Source organism: Mus pahari, chromosome 12, assembly GCF_900095145.1.
Source record: "Mus pahari chromosome 12, PAHARI_EIJ_v1.1, whole genome shotgun sequence".
NCBI classification, from domain to species: domain Eukaryota; kingdom Metazoa; phylum Chordata; class Mammalia; order Rodentia; family Muridae; genus Mus; species Mus pahari.
In genome coordinates, this window is record NC_034601.1 from 46,111,555 (window position 1) to 46,126,572 (window position 15,018).

The 15,018-nt window shown below is 40.1% G+C and overlaps 1 protein-coding gene across 7 annotated transcripts in view; it reads left to right on the plus strand.

Moving 5' to 3' along the window:
* Cblb (Cbl proto-oncogene B) overlaps positions 1 to 15,018 on the plus strand; it is a 173,506-nt gene that overhangs the window by 83,451 nt on the left and 75,037 nt on the right. For all 7 annotated transcript variants that reach the window (XM_021210048.1, XM_021210049.1, XM_021210047.2 and 4 more), the window contains one exon: positions 12,585 to 12,741. In XM_021210048.1, coding sequence (XP_021065707.1) covers positions 12,585 to 12,741 — 157 coding nt within the window. The remainder of the gene's footprint in view (positions 1 to 12,584; positions 12,742 to 15,018) is intronic.

A 15,018-nucleotide genomic window follows, 5' to 3' on the forward strand; every position in this document is an offset into this window, starting at 1 on the left:
ATGCATTGGAAGGAGCAGAAAGCCAGTCATGTAAGGCCTTGGTGCACTTAGGGCCTGCAGCCTCTTCAGCAGGCAGGGGCCGAGGAGTTAGGTGGGAGCTAGCTGTTAGCTGATAACATTGGTGCTGGATATTCTTCATCCAGCAATTGTGTTATCTGGCAAGTTCTAATATTATTTTTTAAAAAAGATATTGTAATCTCAGGAATAAAATTTTCTTGAATCTCGGTTCTTCCCTCTCAGGACCTCCCCTAACTGTTACAATCGAGTCTGCTGATTTTGAATTAGCCCTTCATGGCCTCCTGCATTTACTATTTTTAACATTTATTAAAAATCGTTTGGATAATTATCTTTTCAGTCAGTGTCTAAGTGTTATGAACTCAGGTTCATTGCTTTGTGTCTGTGTGTATTTCATCAGAGTGTGTGCTGTGTGCTTTCATGAACACTGTGGATTTCATCTCAGAAGGATAGAGGGAGAAGAGTTGCAGGGCCTCGTAGTCCACACAAGACAGAGATGGAGACCCAGCTTCTACCTGGGATGGGAGGACAGTAGACTGGCCCTGAGGCCTTGCAGCACATGCCCTTCACTGCAGCCTTTACTCACTCTGTCACTGGGCACACTCCTTGGCTTCCCAGTGGATCCTTGTCCTTTTGTCTAAAGTGCATGCGTGTGAGACGGTGGTATAATCTCTTGTCTGGTGCTGCTGTGAAAATTCAACAAGATAAAAGCTGCCTTTAAAGAGGGAAATACTGTCTGGCTCATAATGGGCCAACTGTATTGTGAAGTAATTACGCACTTTGGGCCTTTGATCTTACTCCAAATATCATCTATGTATTTGCTCATTCCAGAATTAATACAGTTAATCTTTGACTTTGATGGAACTTCCACACCTGGCAATGTAAGGCAAACCAAAAAGAACTAATAATAAAAATTGAGTTGTCCTAAGATCATGTGTGTCCCCTTATAAAAGTGAGTTAGAGGTACATGATTTTGCTGACCCTGGGGAAAATGGCCTTTTTAGAGCTCAGTTATTGCCTCTGACTTTGATTTCCTGGGCAAGTGCTGTAGACTCTCTTTGGTTTTCTGTGTTCACTTTTCACTTTTAATAAGAAACAAGGAAAATTATTTCTTTTCCTTTCCATTGAGTAAGATATATGTTCTAGGCTGTTAATTAGTTCTTTTCCCCCATTATGGAAAAGACAATCTAATTCTCTTTAATTAATAGAGAGAGTACACAGTTAAAACTGAGGATATTTATAGTGAAAACTGTATAGCAGGTTCACTAGGAAAAAAAATAACTAAGAAATGTAATTTCTTTTGAACCAGCTCCCATTTTTGTCTATTTAAGCAAATTATAGTATTTTATCTCAATAAAATAATGTAGCTTACATAGAAATTGAAATTTTTGGCTATTGTTTGACTCATTATCTAAAATGCAAAAGTACAAAATTGTGACTTACTAATTATAAATATTCTTTTCAGTTTGGGAACAATAGAAAATAAAAAGGTGATAAATGCTTAAAGTTATCATTTGACATTAGGAAGTGCCTACTCAAAACCTGAATTGCATTCTTCATTACTAACTTATTACCAAGTACTTTTCCAGCACAGGATATTACTCAATTCATCTTTTTCCTAATTCATGCTTATATAAATTATCTATCTCCATTGCTATACTAATGTATGCATTCACAATATGCATAACACACATAAAGTGATGCACTATACTATAACATTTTAAAACTCTGTTCAGAAATAGCTGTTCTTCCAAAGGTCCGAAGTTCAATTCCCAGCAACTGCATGGTGGTTCATAAACATCTATAATGAAATATGGTGCCTTCTTCTGGCCTGCAGGCATACATGCAGTCAGGCATTGCATGTAAAACAATAAGTCTCTCTCTCTCTCTCTCTCTCTCTCTCTCTCTCTCTCGCAGGCGCGCGCGCGCGCACACACACACACACACACAATGTAAAAATAATGTTGGTATTTCACATCCTGGCAAGCATGTGTGCATACCTCTAGTGTCTAAGACTACCACCTACACATGTACTTCATGTAAATGTAGAGAATGATAAGGTTCATATAACTTTTTTGTACATGTCCACTCTATATTTTGTTCATCTCCACTCCTTTAACCTCCCTTTGTTTCTCGCCTCTCTCCTGCTACCCTTTCTATCCCCAACTCTCACCTCTGCTTTTCATCATGCACCTTCACACATACTCACTCTCATGCACACTCACTCTAATTCTCTCTCTCTCTCTCTCTCTCTCTCTCTCTCTCTCTCTCTCTCACACACACACACACACACACACACAAACACACACTTTAGAAAGTAAAATATAAGTCGAGAAGTGGAAACAAGGTGGAGTAGAGGCTGGTGCCCTGCTTCTTTGTGAGACAAAGGTGAGTGGAAAGGGTTGCACCTGAGCTGCCCTTTGTCGTTTATCTAGCTTTGCCTTCCCTCCATCCTTGACCTCTCCTCCCCTCCCTTCCCTTTCTTTCCCATCCTCCCTCCTTATCTGCCTCCATGCATCCTGCATCCTCCCATTCCCAACTCTCAGCCCCATCTTCCCTCCCTCTCTCCCTGCCTCAAAACTTCCCCTTCCCCCTCTTAGTTCCAGATTTCCTCCCTCTCCCTGCCTCCTATATTCCCTCCATCTTCCCCTCTTTTTTGTGTATGCACTGCTCAATGAGAAAACTACATTAATGACATTCTTAAGGTCATTAATGTTTTCTGAATGAGTTCTCAATATTAAGCTAATCACTTACACTCAAAATGGTGTCTCTAAACTGTTTTTGAAGTATAGTTTAGAAAAATCCTTGTGGAACCTCTGTTTAAAACAAAAACCCAAAAGAGAATGAGAAATTATGTAATTAAATTTTACTTCAAAAAAAATTTAAATAACCCAAATCACTCCTTCCTACAAAACCCCAAACTCCATAATTTTCTTTTCCATAATTCTTGCCTACTAATTAGTTTGAAGTTAAATTCATTAAAGAAAATGTTTAAGATTGTGCATCGTCATTCTCAAAAATTCTTCTATGTTTTTACTTTTTGAACCGTTAATCTTAACAAAGCTTGAATGCTAATATTTTTAAAGGGTTTTCTATAATAGTTTATAACCCCATTTTAATATTAATCATATTTCAAAACATTTGGAATAAATTACAATGTACTTAAAAGGAGACATCATATAAAATTCTTCCATGAAAAGCTGTTTTTCTTTGAAGCAGAGATCCAGTTTGTTAAGCCCTGAGAACCTTTGTACTGTTCTCCCTCCTCCCTGTTGCAGGACTGGAAGCTAGAGATTGGAAGGTTCACTCTCCTGCACAGGCAGCATTCCTACCCCCACCCCTGCCCCAGAGATGATTAGATTGTTGTGTTTATTGCCCATTGGAAAAGATGTGGGTTCCTTTAGTTCCAGGTTCTACATCACTGACAGTCACACAGTGCATGTGGTACCACTGGGCATCTGCACAGAGAGAATACAGGCTCCGAGAAAACAGGAGACATGGGTGATGCTCCCATCACTGTCTTCCTGTGAATAAAGCACATCCTTTTTGCTAACCCATGACACTGAAAGCTGATTTTCTAGAAGCTTGGAAGCTGGGTGTGTGTCCCACACTCTACAACACCCTAGAATCACTTTATGCTGGTAGGAAAACTAATTGACTTAATAGCAAAGTAATTCTTTTTTTTCCCCCTACAGTCAACATATAGAAATATGTTACTAACTACTAAATATTCATTACTGACTGCTGAATATTCATTTTGTGTTTTGAATGTTGATTCTCACTGTGAAGAACAGTAATGGTTTTCCCTGCTTAGTTCCAGTTCTGCTCTTACTCTTCAGCAATAAAGTAGTCTTTCTGCAAAACATTAAGCATGGCCTGTGACTCAAGCCTGTAAGTTCAGCTATTGGAGAGAGTGAGGCAGGAGGATTACAAACCAAGGTGTGCCTGGACTACACAAACTTTCATGCCCAGCATTGGCAACTTAATGAGACCTTCTCTGAAAATACAGAGTAATAACAATGCTGAGGACATAGCTCAGCATGTGAATGGCCCTGGGTTGGTGAAGAGGGAGGGAGTGGGGGGGAGGGGTTCAGTGGTTTCTGACTGTAGTAGAAGGACTTTTTGGTAGACCTAAATATGTGCAGTTTCTCCAGTCAGGGGCCTAGAATATTGCTGAATGCTTATTTCCTTTGGTTTTATACTCAGACTTCTAACAAGATTAACTCACTGTTATCTGACTTAATTGGGCAGTATTAAGAGATTCAAGAGGAATTTTGTTTTTATTACTGGCAGTGTGTGTGTGTGTGTGTGTGTGTGTGTGTGTTGTGCGTGTGCACGTGTGCTTACATGCATGTGTTTGTAACAATGAGCTCTTATTTTGAAAGGAAGATCATTTTAAAACAAACTTCTGTGGTATGATTTCCCACTTTTCATGTGTACATTATTTCACTTAATCTGATTATAGCCTATCAAAGGCAGCTTGCTTTAAACATCAACAGTTGCATCCTAGGCACTGATGCCCCAGTGTAGGGGGATGCTAGTTAATGAACTTTCTGAGAAAACACAATGAAGAAGTGAATAAAGATGTGAATAAATATTCAACGTTTTAAGACCAGAGTCTGCTGTTGTATGGTTTATGCCTATGACATGGAAAAACTATGACAGGAATTTTACTGCAATTTTATATGTGATATATTTGCAGCTTCTCTGCCTATTCCTTTCTACCAGTGAACCATATTTCCAAAGTGAAAGAGTAAACATAAGCATTGCGATGGTGATTGGGGATTCCCTTAGTGAGTTGTTACTCTTCTGTTTAATAAAAACAGTTAAAAAACTGGACGTGGAAACATGCTGACCATTTTCTTAGAGCTTGAGAGCAAACCAGTAGGGCAGGCAAGCTGGAAATCTCAGTATGTGCCAGGAGGAAAGAACTGTAGACTTGGAAGGCCAAGACCCATGCCTCCACCCTTAGGGGCCAAGAAGACTGCGATGCAGATACAGAGGTCAGCAGGCAGCCTATGGCAGAATGCAATGGCGCAAGTGCATCCCCGAGAGAGGAAAAGTTACCCATCAGGTCAGAGAAAGATGTCTTCTTGAGAGAGGGGAAAGAACAAGAGTGAGAGCAGACTTATGTGGGCATATCCCAGTGTTATTGTGAAATTCGGAGACAACAGAGTGAAAACATTTCCTTATCTGTTTCTGCAAACATAAAATTCTCAGTGTAGATCTCAGACTGGACATGAGGTAATTTTCCAATCCATAGAGACACCCTGACAGTCCTATAGCCAAGTGGCACACACTTCTTTGAACAGGAAAAATGTGTATCACAAACGGTTTCAGTGGTTTGTGTGTGTGTGTGTGTGTGTGTGTGTGTGTGTGTGTGTGGCAGTTGAGAAGTGGTTAGATCTAGTTCTGAACATCTCTGGGCACCATGGTTGTTTCCTGTCAAAGATGGGTAGTCCTACTGCATCTGTATGACCCCAGGGAGTCTCCTCTGCTCCTTCTGCCCTGGTGGAAAACAATTGTTTTTCCTCAGTGATCGAGCAGCCGATCAATCGCAGCCCGATAAGAATCTATTTTCATATCCTCCAAGAAATGCAGTCATTACAAAAAGATTGGATTTAAGTAATAACTATTTACAAAAATGTCAACAGACTTAGGACTCAGAGTTCTAATGGTCTGCATCCATAATAAAAACAGAAAATCAGACTCCCCAGTCTCTTCTGAGCACCCAGCACATCGCGAAGCAAAGCTAGCCTTCAGTTTGGAGGTTCTGACACAGAGTGTCTGCTGGGTTAGGTGAATATGCTGAAACATTCATCACAGAATTTAAAATAAGAATAAAGTTAATACATGTAGGACAGATTTTCTCTTCAAAGCCAAGATGACATTGCATATGAATGAATTAGAGTCTTTTTTTGTGTGTGTGTGTGTGTGTGTGGTTTTTCGAGACAGGGTTTCTCTGTATAGCCCTGGCTGTTCTAGAACTCACTCTGTAGACCAGGCTGGCCTCGAACTCAGAAATCCGCCTGCCTCTGCCTCCCAAGTTCTGGGATTAAAGGTGTGCGCTACCATGCCCTAGAGTCGATTTTTATCAATTGTCACAACCACAGCAAAAACAACAAAAGTGTTGATTTGCTTAATTTTTTTATTAATCATTTATTCCTTTACATTAGAAATGATACTCCCCTTCCCGGTTACCACTCTACAAACACTCCAAGCCATCAACTGTCCCCCTCCCCTTTGCTTCTATAAGGGTGCTCCTCCACCCTCTCACCTACTCCTACCTTACCCCTCTAGCATCCCCCTACACTAGGGCATCAAAGCTCCACAGAACCAAGGACCTCTCCTCCTACTGATGCCAGATAAGACAATCCTCTGCTACATATGCAGTGGGAGCGATGGATCACTCCATGTGTATTCTTTGGTTGTTGGTTTAGTCTCTGGGAGCTCTGAGTGGTCTGGTTTGTTAATATTGTTCATCTTATGGCATTATAATCCCCTTTAGCTCTTTCAATCCTCCTAACTCTTCCATTGGGGTTCCCAAGCTGTCCAATGGTTGGCTGTGAGTATCTGCATCTGTATTGGTCAGGCCCTGGAAGAGCCTCTCAGGGAACAGCCATACCAGGCTCCTGTCAACAAGCGATTCTTGGCATCAACAGTAGTGTTGGTGTCTGCAGATGGGATGGATCCCAAGGTGGGCGGGGGGGGGCAGTCTCTGGACAGCCTTTCCTTCAGTCTCTGTTCCATTTTTTGTCACTGTTTTTCCATTGGACAGGAACATTTCTGGGTTAAAATTTTTGAGATGAGTGGGTGGCCCCATCCCTCAAATGGAAGCCTGTTTACTGGAGTGGTCTCTATAGGTTCTATTTCCTTTCCTTTTCGGGGGGGGGGGGGCTACTTCAGCTAAAGTCATCCCCATTAAGCCCTGGAGCCTCTTGTATCCCTGACATCTGGGAGTGTCTAGTGGCTATCCCCCAGTTCTCCATCTGGCCAGTCCCAAAATCTTTTTTGATATTCAATAGTGATTTTAATGTAATATTTTAAGAGTTCAACATACAATGTAAGCTTAATGTTCATGGATAGAAACATGGATGGCATTATGTAATGATTTTTCAAGACGAGGACATATAGATATCAATACATTCTGAATAAAGTATCAGAATATTAGTGGCCCCTCCTCTGAGAGCCCACACCTACAGCCAGACCCAAGTAGTCACCACCTGTCCACAGAAGTCTCGCATCAGAGTATGTTGGCATCATTAAGCATTAAACAGCATGTGATGTATTTCTTTTTAATGATACTGGTTCCTCTCTATGTTATGCTCTTGAAAGCTCCCTATACCTGATTGCAGCAGTGTTCAATTCATTTCTCATGCTCCGTTGTGTAGATATTCATCCTACTCTTCGTGGCATTTGAATGACTGTCAATAGTGAGCTGCTGTATATACCTTTTCAAAGTATACATGCAAAGTATTCAAAGGCCTTCATCTTTAGTAGGCTCCACAGCTGTTCCTGAAGTGCTGGTAGTCACTTCCAGCATGCAGTGGTTCACCTTGCTCCACAGCCCTTCCACACTTCTCATATCACTCTTCTCATATCATCTTTTTAATATTTTTGGGGAGAGTGAATTTCATCAGATTCATATTTCCTTTTCTCTGATGACCAGTGAAGTGGAGCCTATCATTGTATGTTTGTTCAGCATCTTAGTAATTTTGTTTATAGTATCTTCTCATAAACATATGCCCCCCCCCCCCCAAACAACTCCTCATTTACTGTATGCTTTGAATGTTGTAGGTCCCGTTTAAATTGGATGCCTATTCCAAATGTGTGCATATACCTTCCTGTGTCTCTTCTAAGAACATCTTGTTTCATACTTAGGTTTAAGATGTACCTCCAGTTGCTGGTGTGTAGAGGTCAAGATTCAGTTCCATCCCTTATTGATGTCTGTCAGACCATCAGCATTTGTGGAAAACAATTTTCCCCACTTCTTACAAGTAGTTGACCTTATAAAGCAAGGCACTGTGTGTAGGTATTTTTGCTTCTGAAATGGCAGTTTTCCCACCTCTGCGTATCCATGTCTGGTCGCCACAGTGTTGGTTAATGTGAAGGATGTATGCTTGCTCCTGTTCTTCTAAAGATTTTTTATTTAATCTTGGTTATTGGTGTTTCGCCGTGAGGTTTAGAATCTGTTTCTACTGCAGCAATGCCTCCTGGGGTTTTTGACTGAGGTTATATTAAATCTATAGATCAATTTAAGGAGAAGTGACAAGCTTCTAATACCGAGCCTGCCAGCCTGCTGAAAGGTTTTATGTCTTTAGGACTTTTCTATTTCTGACTCTGCATGTGTGCTGACTGTGTGTATCTTCTGGTAGCTCCCCACTCCCATGTGTGTTTCATATCTTCAGGTTTCATTGTGTCATTCAGAAGTTTATAGTTTTATGATCTAGGTCTGGTTTCTAATGATCTTTCTAGTATTATGAAGATGTTAAACATTGGACCCTAAATGGCAGTAATTAAACAAAAACTAGCTTATTTATGTGCTATGAACACCTTTACATGTTGCATATTGCTCTCTGCAATTCCAGTTGCTGTAATGCAGTCTTACATTCAGTCATTAAGAATTTATTTGATTTTGGCTTGGGGTATTACATGCAGCACTGCTATAAAGAGACAGGTAGGACCATCTTTACATAATCAGATAGGATTTGGACCAATGCTAGACTCTAGTGGTGCATGGGCTATGGATCTTGTTACCAGTTTGGCCTCTAGAAATGCTGTGTAAATTCTCTTCTTTCCACAAGTGTTTCCAAGCTCCTGTTTCCAGGTAGCACCCTTACAGTTCACAGTCACACCTTCATTGTGTGTTTTGCCCACAAATTTTGCACCTAAAAACCCATAGCCATCGGTGAACCACAAGTATCATGAAAATGCTTTTTCTTCCTTTTATTTTTTCCTGTACTGATGTCCTAACTCTTTTGTTCATTCCTTTCCCTTATACTTGCAAAATTTCCACATGAACCTGATGCATGCTTTCTCTTTCATGTAGGTGACAGCCTAGATGACGAAGCCGTCTCTTGATTGCTGACCCACTGACCCACTTTATGTTTCGTTTTCTGACATCTGATTGCTGTCCTTTTCTTATTTATCAAAGGATATTTGTTTTTTTTCTAGAAGGATTAAGATATGGCACCTACTAACAGAGTGATCGCATAGTCTTATTTACCATGGTGTTTTCTCTGGTCATTATATGAAACAACTTTTACTTTTTGTAAATCCTTAAGATTTCTGTATTGTAGGTGAGCAGTAGTAAGCTGTGAAGGAATCACGGCTCTCATCTTTACTGAGGTTTTAAAGAGTCTGAGGTCATACTTTTGAAATAATTGTCTGGATACCCACTGGTCTTTATAACCTGTCTTGTATATTGAACATTATTTGTGTTTGGTCAGGTAAGATGGCCCTGCAGACAAGCTTACTCCCCATGAACAACATCATGGAAGGAGAGAATCAATTATGACAATTTGTCCTCAGACGCCTCCCCACTCTCCAGATGCAGACACTTGCATGCATATGCACAGAAATTAAATATATGTTATAAAAATGAAATACTTTCTGAGTGTACTTTGATGGTATTCTGCCTGCAGCTAATGTGATTTATAATGACAGGAGGCAAATGGAAGAAAGTAAATTTTCTGGGATTGTGAGATACCAAAGCTCAAGTTGGCCGCTTTGTGCTTCTCTCTGTCTCTGCTTCTCTTCTCCCTCTTTGCCTTCGGTCACTGCCAAGACAAACAAGTTCACAGATACCTGTGAAACATTTCGCCATCAATATATTCTCCCTCTGGTATCATCTTAGGGCAATTGATATTCAACTTTGTGAAGTAGACCCAAGGTGCAAGAGTTCAAAAACTCTGTATTTTTTCTTTCTTTTGAAGATATCTTTGCATTTTTCTTCTATTCTTTCCTCATGAAGCTAGTCTGCCCCCAGGCCTCCTACCACCCCCTACACTGGGAATCTGCTGAGTCCACAAAAGTGGAGGGACGATACAGTTATGATCCGGTGTAATAAACCAGCCAAATAATGCTCTGGTTTCTCAGCCTTCTATTCCAGCTTTAATTAAGGCTCTAATGAATATTTACTTGGGGCTTAGGGTTTATCACAAATGAACTGTGATCAAATCTCATTACGTAGCTAGTGTGGAAATGTGCCTTTTTATTTTGGAAATTATTGCTCTGCAGTTGTATGGTAGAGGAAAATTTTAGAAGTAGCTGAAATATATATTTTCCTCTGGAAAGTCAGAGATATTCAAAGTAGGTTATAATCTGCATGAATTTTAAATGTTGGATATGATAATTTTAGGGTAACATTAAGATGTTTATTACAACCATTTTGTTTTGACTTTATACTTTACACACACAAAAGAGTAAACTTTTCCACTTGGCCAGTTTCTTTACAGTTTATGCCTTTTAAATAAAATAATATTGTGCTTTTCTAGAAAAAAGTTGTGTCTGTGTCATTCTGCAATAAGTAGTTCTTTGATCACCGTTTTCCCTTCTGCATGTTATGACTTTAGTTCTCTGTGTCTGCTAAGTATTGGAAACTTTAATTTGGGAAAGGAATATTTTCCTCTTAGGCAATGCTTTCCTGGTCCTACAGTGCAGCTGGCCTAACTACATATCTACACGTGTCTATTCATCAATAGCTGCCTAATATTGCTAAATACTTCCCTTGTGCTTTTATGACATTACTTTGTGTAAACCTTAATCAGAGTCTGACGTGTTTCTCCTCAATGGCTTCTGACATGGTGCCTCTCTTCAGGTCTCTGTGGTTTCCTGTTGTTTTCATACATAGATTAAAGTCTTTTGAAGTATTAAGCATCATAACTTTCTTCTTTAATGGTGCATCACACCTAAGCTTTCGTGCAGGCCTATCTTGCTATTTTGTTTCAGACTACTTCCTGCACACTTCCCTGTAATCCCTCTCTCTGGTTTGTGTTGGGCATTCCATCAGCTCGGTTTTCTGTTTAATGCATTTGGATCATCAAGGGTTAACAGTCCTACCTGCAAAGTGCATGTCCCTCAAAGCCAGAGGTGGTGTTAGGCCTTTCCATAGTTAAGTGCTTCCAGCAGCATTGCCAGGTGGTAGGTATGGCCCATCAGTGGCTCGGAGAGACCAGCAGAATCAACACCATTTTGAAACTCATTTAAATTGCTCATTCTCTGGCCCCTCCCCAGGCCCACAGATTAATTTAGGTTCCAAATTCTCTGTGACAATAAGCCCTTTAAATGACATAGTCTGTGCTAACGTTTGATTTCTGTAGATAATGATAGTAATTCCGAATATTCAAGTTATAACTGTATGTGATCTTTAGTGAGAAAATGGGGAATGAGAGAGGCCAGGGAAATTTTAGCTCATTTCTGCTCAGTTTCTCCAGAGACAATGGTAAAGAAAGTACCCAAGGAGCTGAAGGGGTCTGCAACCCTATAGGTGGAACAACAATATGAACTAACCAGCACCCCCAGAGCTCGTGTCTCTAGCTGCATATGTAGCAGAAGATGGCCTAGTTGGCCATCATTGGGAAGAGAGGCCTCTAGTTCTTGCAAACTTTATATGCCCCAGTACAGGGGAATGCCAGGGCCAAGAAGTGGGAGTGGGTGGATAGGGGAGCAGGGCGGGGGGGGGGGGGGGGAGGATATAGGGAACTTTTGGGATAGCATTTGAAATGTAAATAAAGAAAATATCTAATAACATAAAAAATAATAAAAAAGGAAAACCCAAGATTTAAACATGTGCTATCTTTCTCACACATGCATATAGCTCTTGTGTCCTGTTTTGATGACTGAAATATAAATGTTTAAAGTATGAATAGTTTCTTCCTTCCATCTATTCACGAGTAGGAACTTGGCATGGTGAAAGGAGGAAAGGTTGCTAAGAAACAAATGATGGGTGTTACAGATTTTCATGGTGGGAAGGAGGGTGGGCAAGGGCTGGGAATGGCTGAGTTCTAGCAGTGAGAGACAGATGTTTCTCTGAATCTGTTCATGGTCCTCAAAAGTTCTGTAGCATGTCAGTTCATGGCTTATTGAAACTGTTGCTGTATGATATATAATAAAATATATTGATTGGTAGGAAGAGAACAAACCAATTCCTACAAGATGGTTGCATTTATGAGAGACGCTTCCCAGTTGCATTCATGCGAAAGGTCAGAGAGCGTGTGTTTTTCACCCCTGCAAAAAGCATCTGGGAGGTGGGAGGCGATCATCGGTCATTGATGATTAACCTGTCTTCAGCATACAAATAAAGAGTTCAGGATGGGTAACACTTGGACCCTAATGCCCTCTGTTTGATATGCATTCAGATATCCATGACCTGGATATCCATGACCTAGGATTCTTAGCTAACACAGAATAATCAAGTGAGCATATTCCATGGAGCCTGAATCATGAACTATATTTTCAACCATTCCAATACAAACACGGTGCTGTTCATGTTATGGCTTCCTTGTGCTGCCGGGAGGCTCTGTTGTCACTGACAGTGATTCACTGACTCCTCCTTTTCCCTTGCACAGAACTATTGTACCATGGAAAGTCTTCAGACAGTGCCTGCATGAGGTCCATCAGATCAGCTCGGGCCTGGAAGCAATGGCTCTGAAGTCAACCATTGATTTAACTTGCAATGATTACATCTCAGTGTTTGAATTTGATATTTTTACCAGGCTATTTCAGGTAAGATATACACTTATTTTATCTATCTATCCTCTCCTTACCTCCCTTCCAGGGTTCTGTATGTGTTTTGTTTTGTTTTGTTTTTTTCTGTCATATAAATGCAGTATACACAAAGTTATGGACAACAAACTCAGTCTTGGTAGCCAGTCGTTTTATTCATGTAAGCACTTGGTCATTCCTCTACATTTGGACTGAGTCCTCTGGTACAAGCTTTGTGTATTGGGTCATGTGAAACTGGTAGGTTGCTTGTTAGCATTCGTGAATCATGGGAGGAATTGTTTTGAATTCCCTGTTCTTTCACTTTGTTAGCCTTTTATCCCAGTGACTGCTAGATTGAAAACTTTATAGGTGGGTGTCTGCCAGAGGTGTATCCCAATAGCTCTTTGGCCGTGGCATTCTTTGGATCAGAAGATAAACAGTAAATAGGCCACTGTTCTATCTATATAGTATAATATGGTCCTATAGCGCTTTGCAAGTTGCTTTTCCCTTTCAACCAGTTGAAATCAACAAATATTTTTCCATATCAATATTCTTCATCAATATATTTTTAAGTTCCTATATTATATTATATCACAACTTTATGTTAACATTACTTTATACTGCTTTTTCCAATAACTTTTGTGTTTTTATTTTCACATGATATTCTAAAGCAAGTGACATAATACTGAACGTCTATTTTTCTTTTCTTATTTCTTATACATATCAAAATCAAATTCTCTAAATGCAAAGAATTAAAGTTTGTGTATTCACAAACTTCAAAACAAAAGGAGAGAGAGAGAGAGAGAGAGAGAGAGAGAGAGAGAGAGAGAGAGAGAGAGAACTGCTGATGATGTTTTAGTGTGGATGTCAAGTGCTCTAATGCCTCCTTTACACATAAATGTGTGTAGACAACTTCATTTTAGTCAAATGCTCACCTATACTACTCGACTACTTTAATGTGCATACATTACCTTATATGTAGTTTCACTTAAAAAATGGCCAAGTAGCCTCAAGATTTTGAGGTTTGCTTATCTTGTGTGTATTCACTGAGTGTGAAAAAGAAAGAGAAAGCATAGATAATCATGTAGCAGCTGTGGTAACCTCTCACCTGGACAGATGATTGGCAGTTGTTTCGAAACAGTTCATGGTAGCAGTGACTCACCAAGTCTGGTAAGTCCTCTGATTTCAGTGGGACTTCTCATTCCCTCTGATTGTACTCATCGTTTAAATACTTCAACCATAATCATCATACATGTGGCTTTAAATAAGAAAATTGTTCTATGATATTTTAACTTTTATTGACCTTTATTTTTTACATACAATTGAAAATGAGTATTAATACTCTTCAATTCGCTATCATTAAAACTTTGTATTTACACAGCCTTTATAAACACGTAAGTTTTTTTTTTGTTGTTGTTTTACATGCTATAATTGCATATGCAAGCATGCGTTTGTTGTAACTTGATAATGGTGGTTCATTGGGACGTAATTCTTACCATCCTGTACTATTGGGGGCTTAGTGTTTTTCTTGTCATCTGAAACTGGACGAGATCCTCCTGGGGTTTGGGGTCTGAAATAGAGTAGCATGGCTGTTTGGAAAGCAGCGAAGAAGCCAAGAGATGAAGTGGGGAGCGGTACAGGAAGTATAGGACCGAGACACCTTGGCTTCCTCCCATCCTCATCCTATGTCCACTGGGAACTGAAGCAAGAGCTGTGAACCTGAGAAGGAAGATGCAGTCTCAGCTGGTCCTCCTAACTCCTCTTCTCTCTCCCGGCTTTCCCCTCCTCTTTCTCCTCTTCTGGTCACCATCACCAAAGGGGCTTTGATAGGAAGATACTATAGTCATGCAGTGAATCCCGGGATCTTTTTCCCATCTACCTTCCCCAAAGCTGCAAATTGGTTTCTTCTCACATTTGGCTTAAGGCTGGAGAACCCTGGGCCATTGAGAGATAAACTGTATTAGTGTGTGTGTGGCGGGTGTAGAATAAGGAAGGGACATTTTAGAGAACGTGCTAGTTAAAGTGGAACATCAAGAAGTAGAAGAATAGAGAACTATCTGAGAGGAAGGAAGCCATCAGTGATACCCAGCTTTCAAGGGCGTGTCTGACTAGACCCCTCCTCCAGCATGACAGTGCTTCTCTTGAATGCACCTCAGTAATTCTGTTGTTTATTGACAGCCTCCCAGAATTTTGTGAGGAAAAAGGGATTGCTTAAATCCCAGACAATTGAGTTATAAAATAATTAAAGCATTTTTCTCTGAAGCATTTATTTCTCCTACTTTAAGCTGGTGGCTCGGG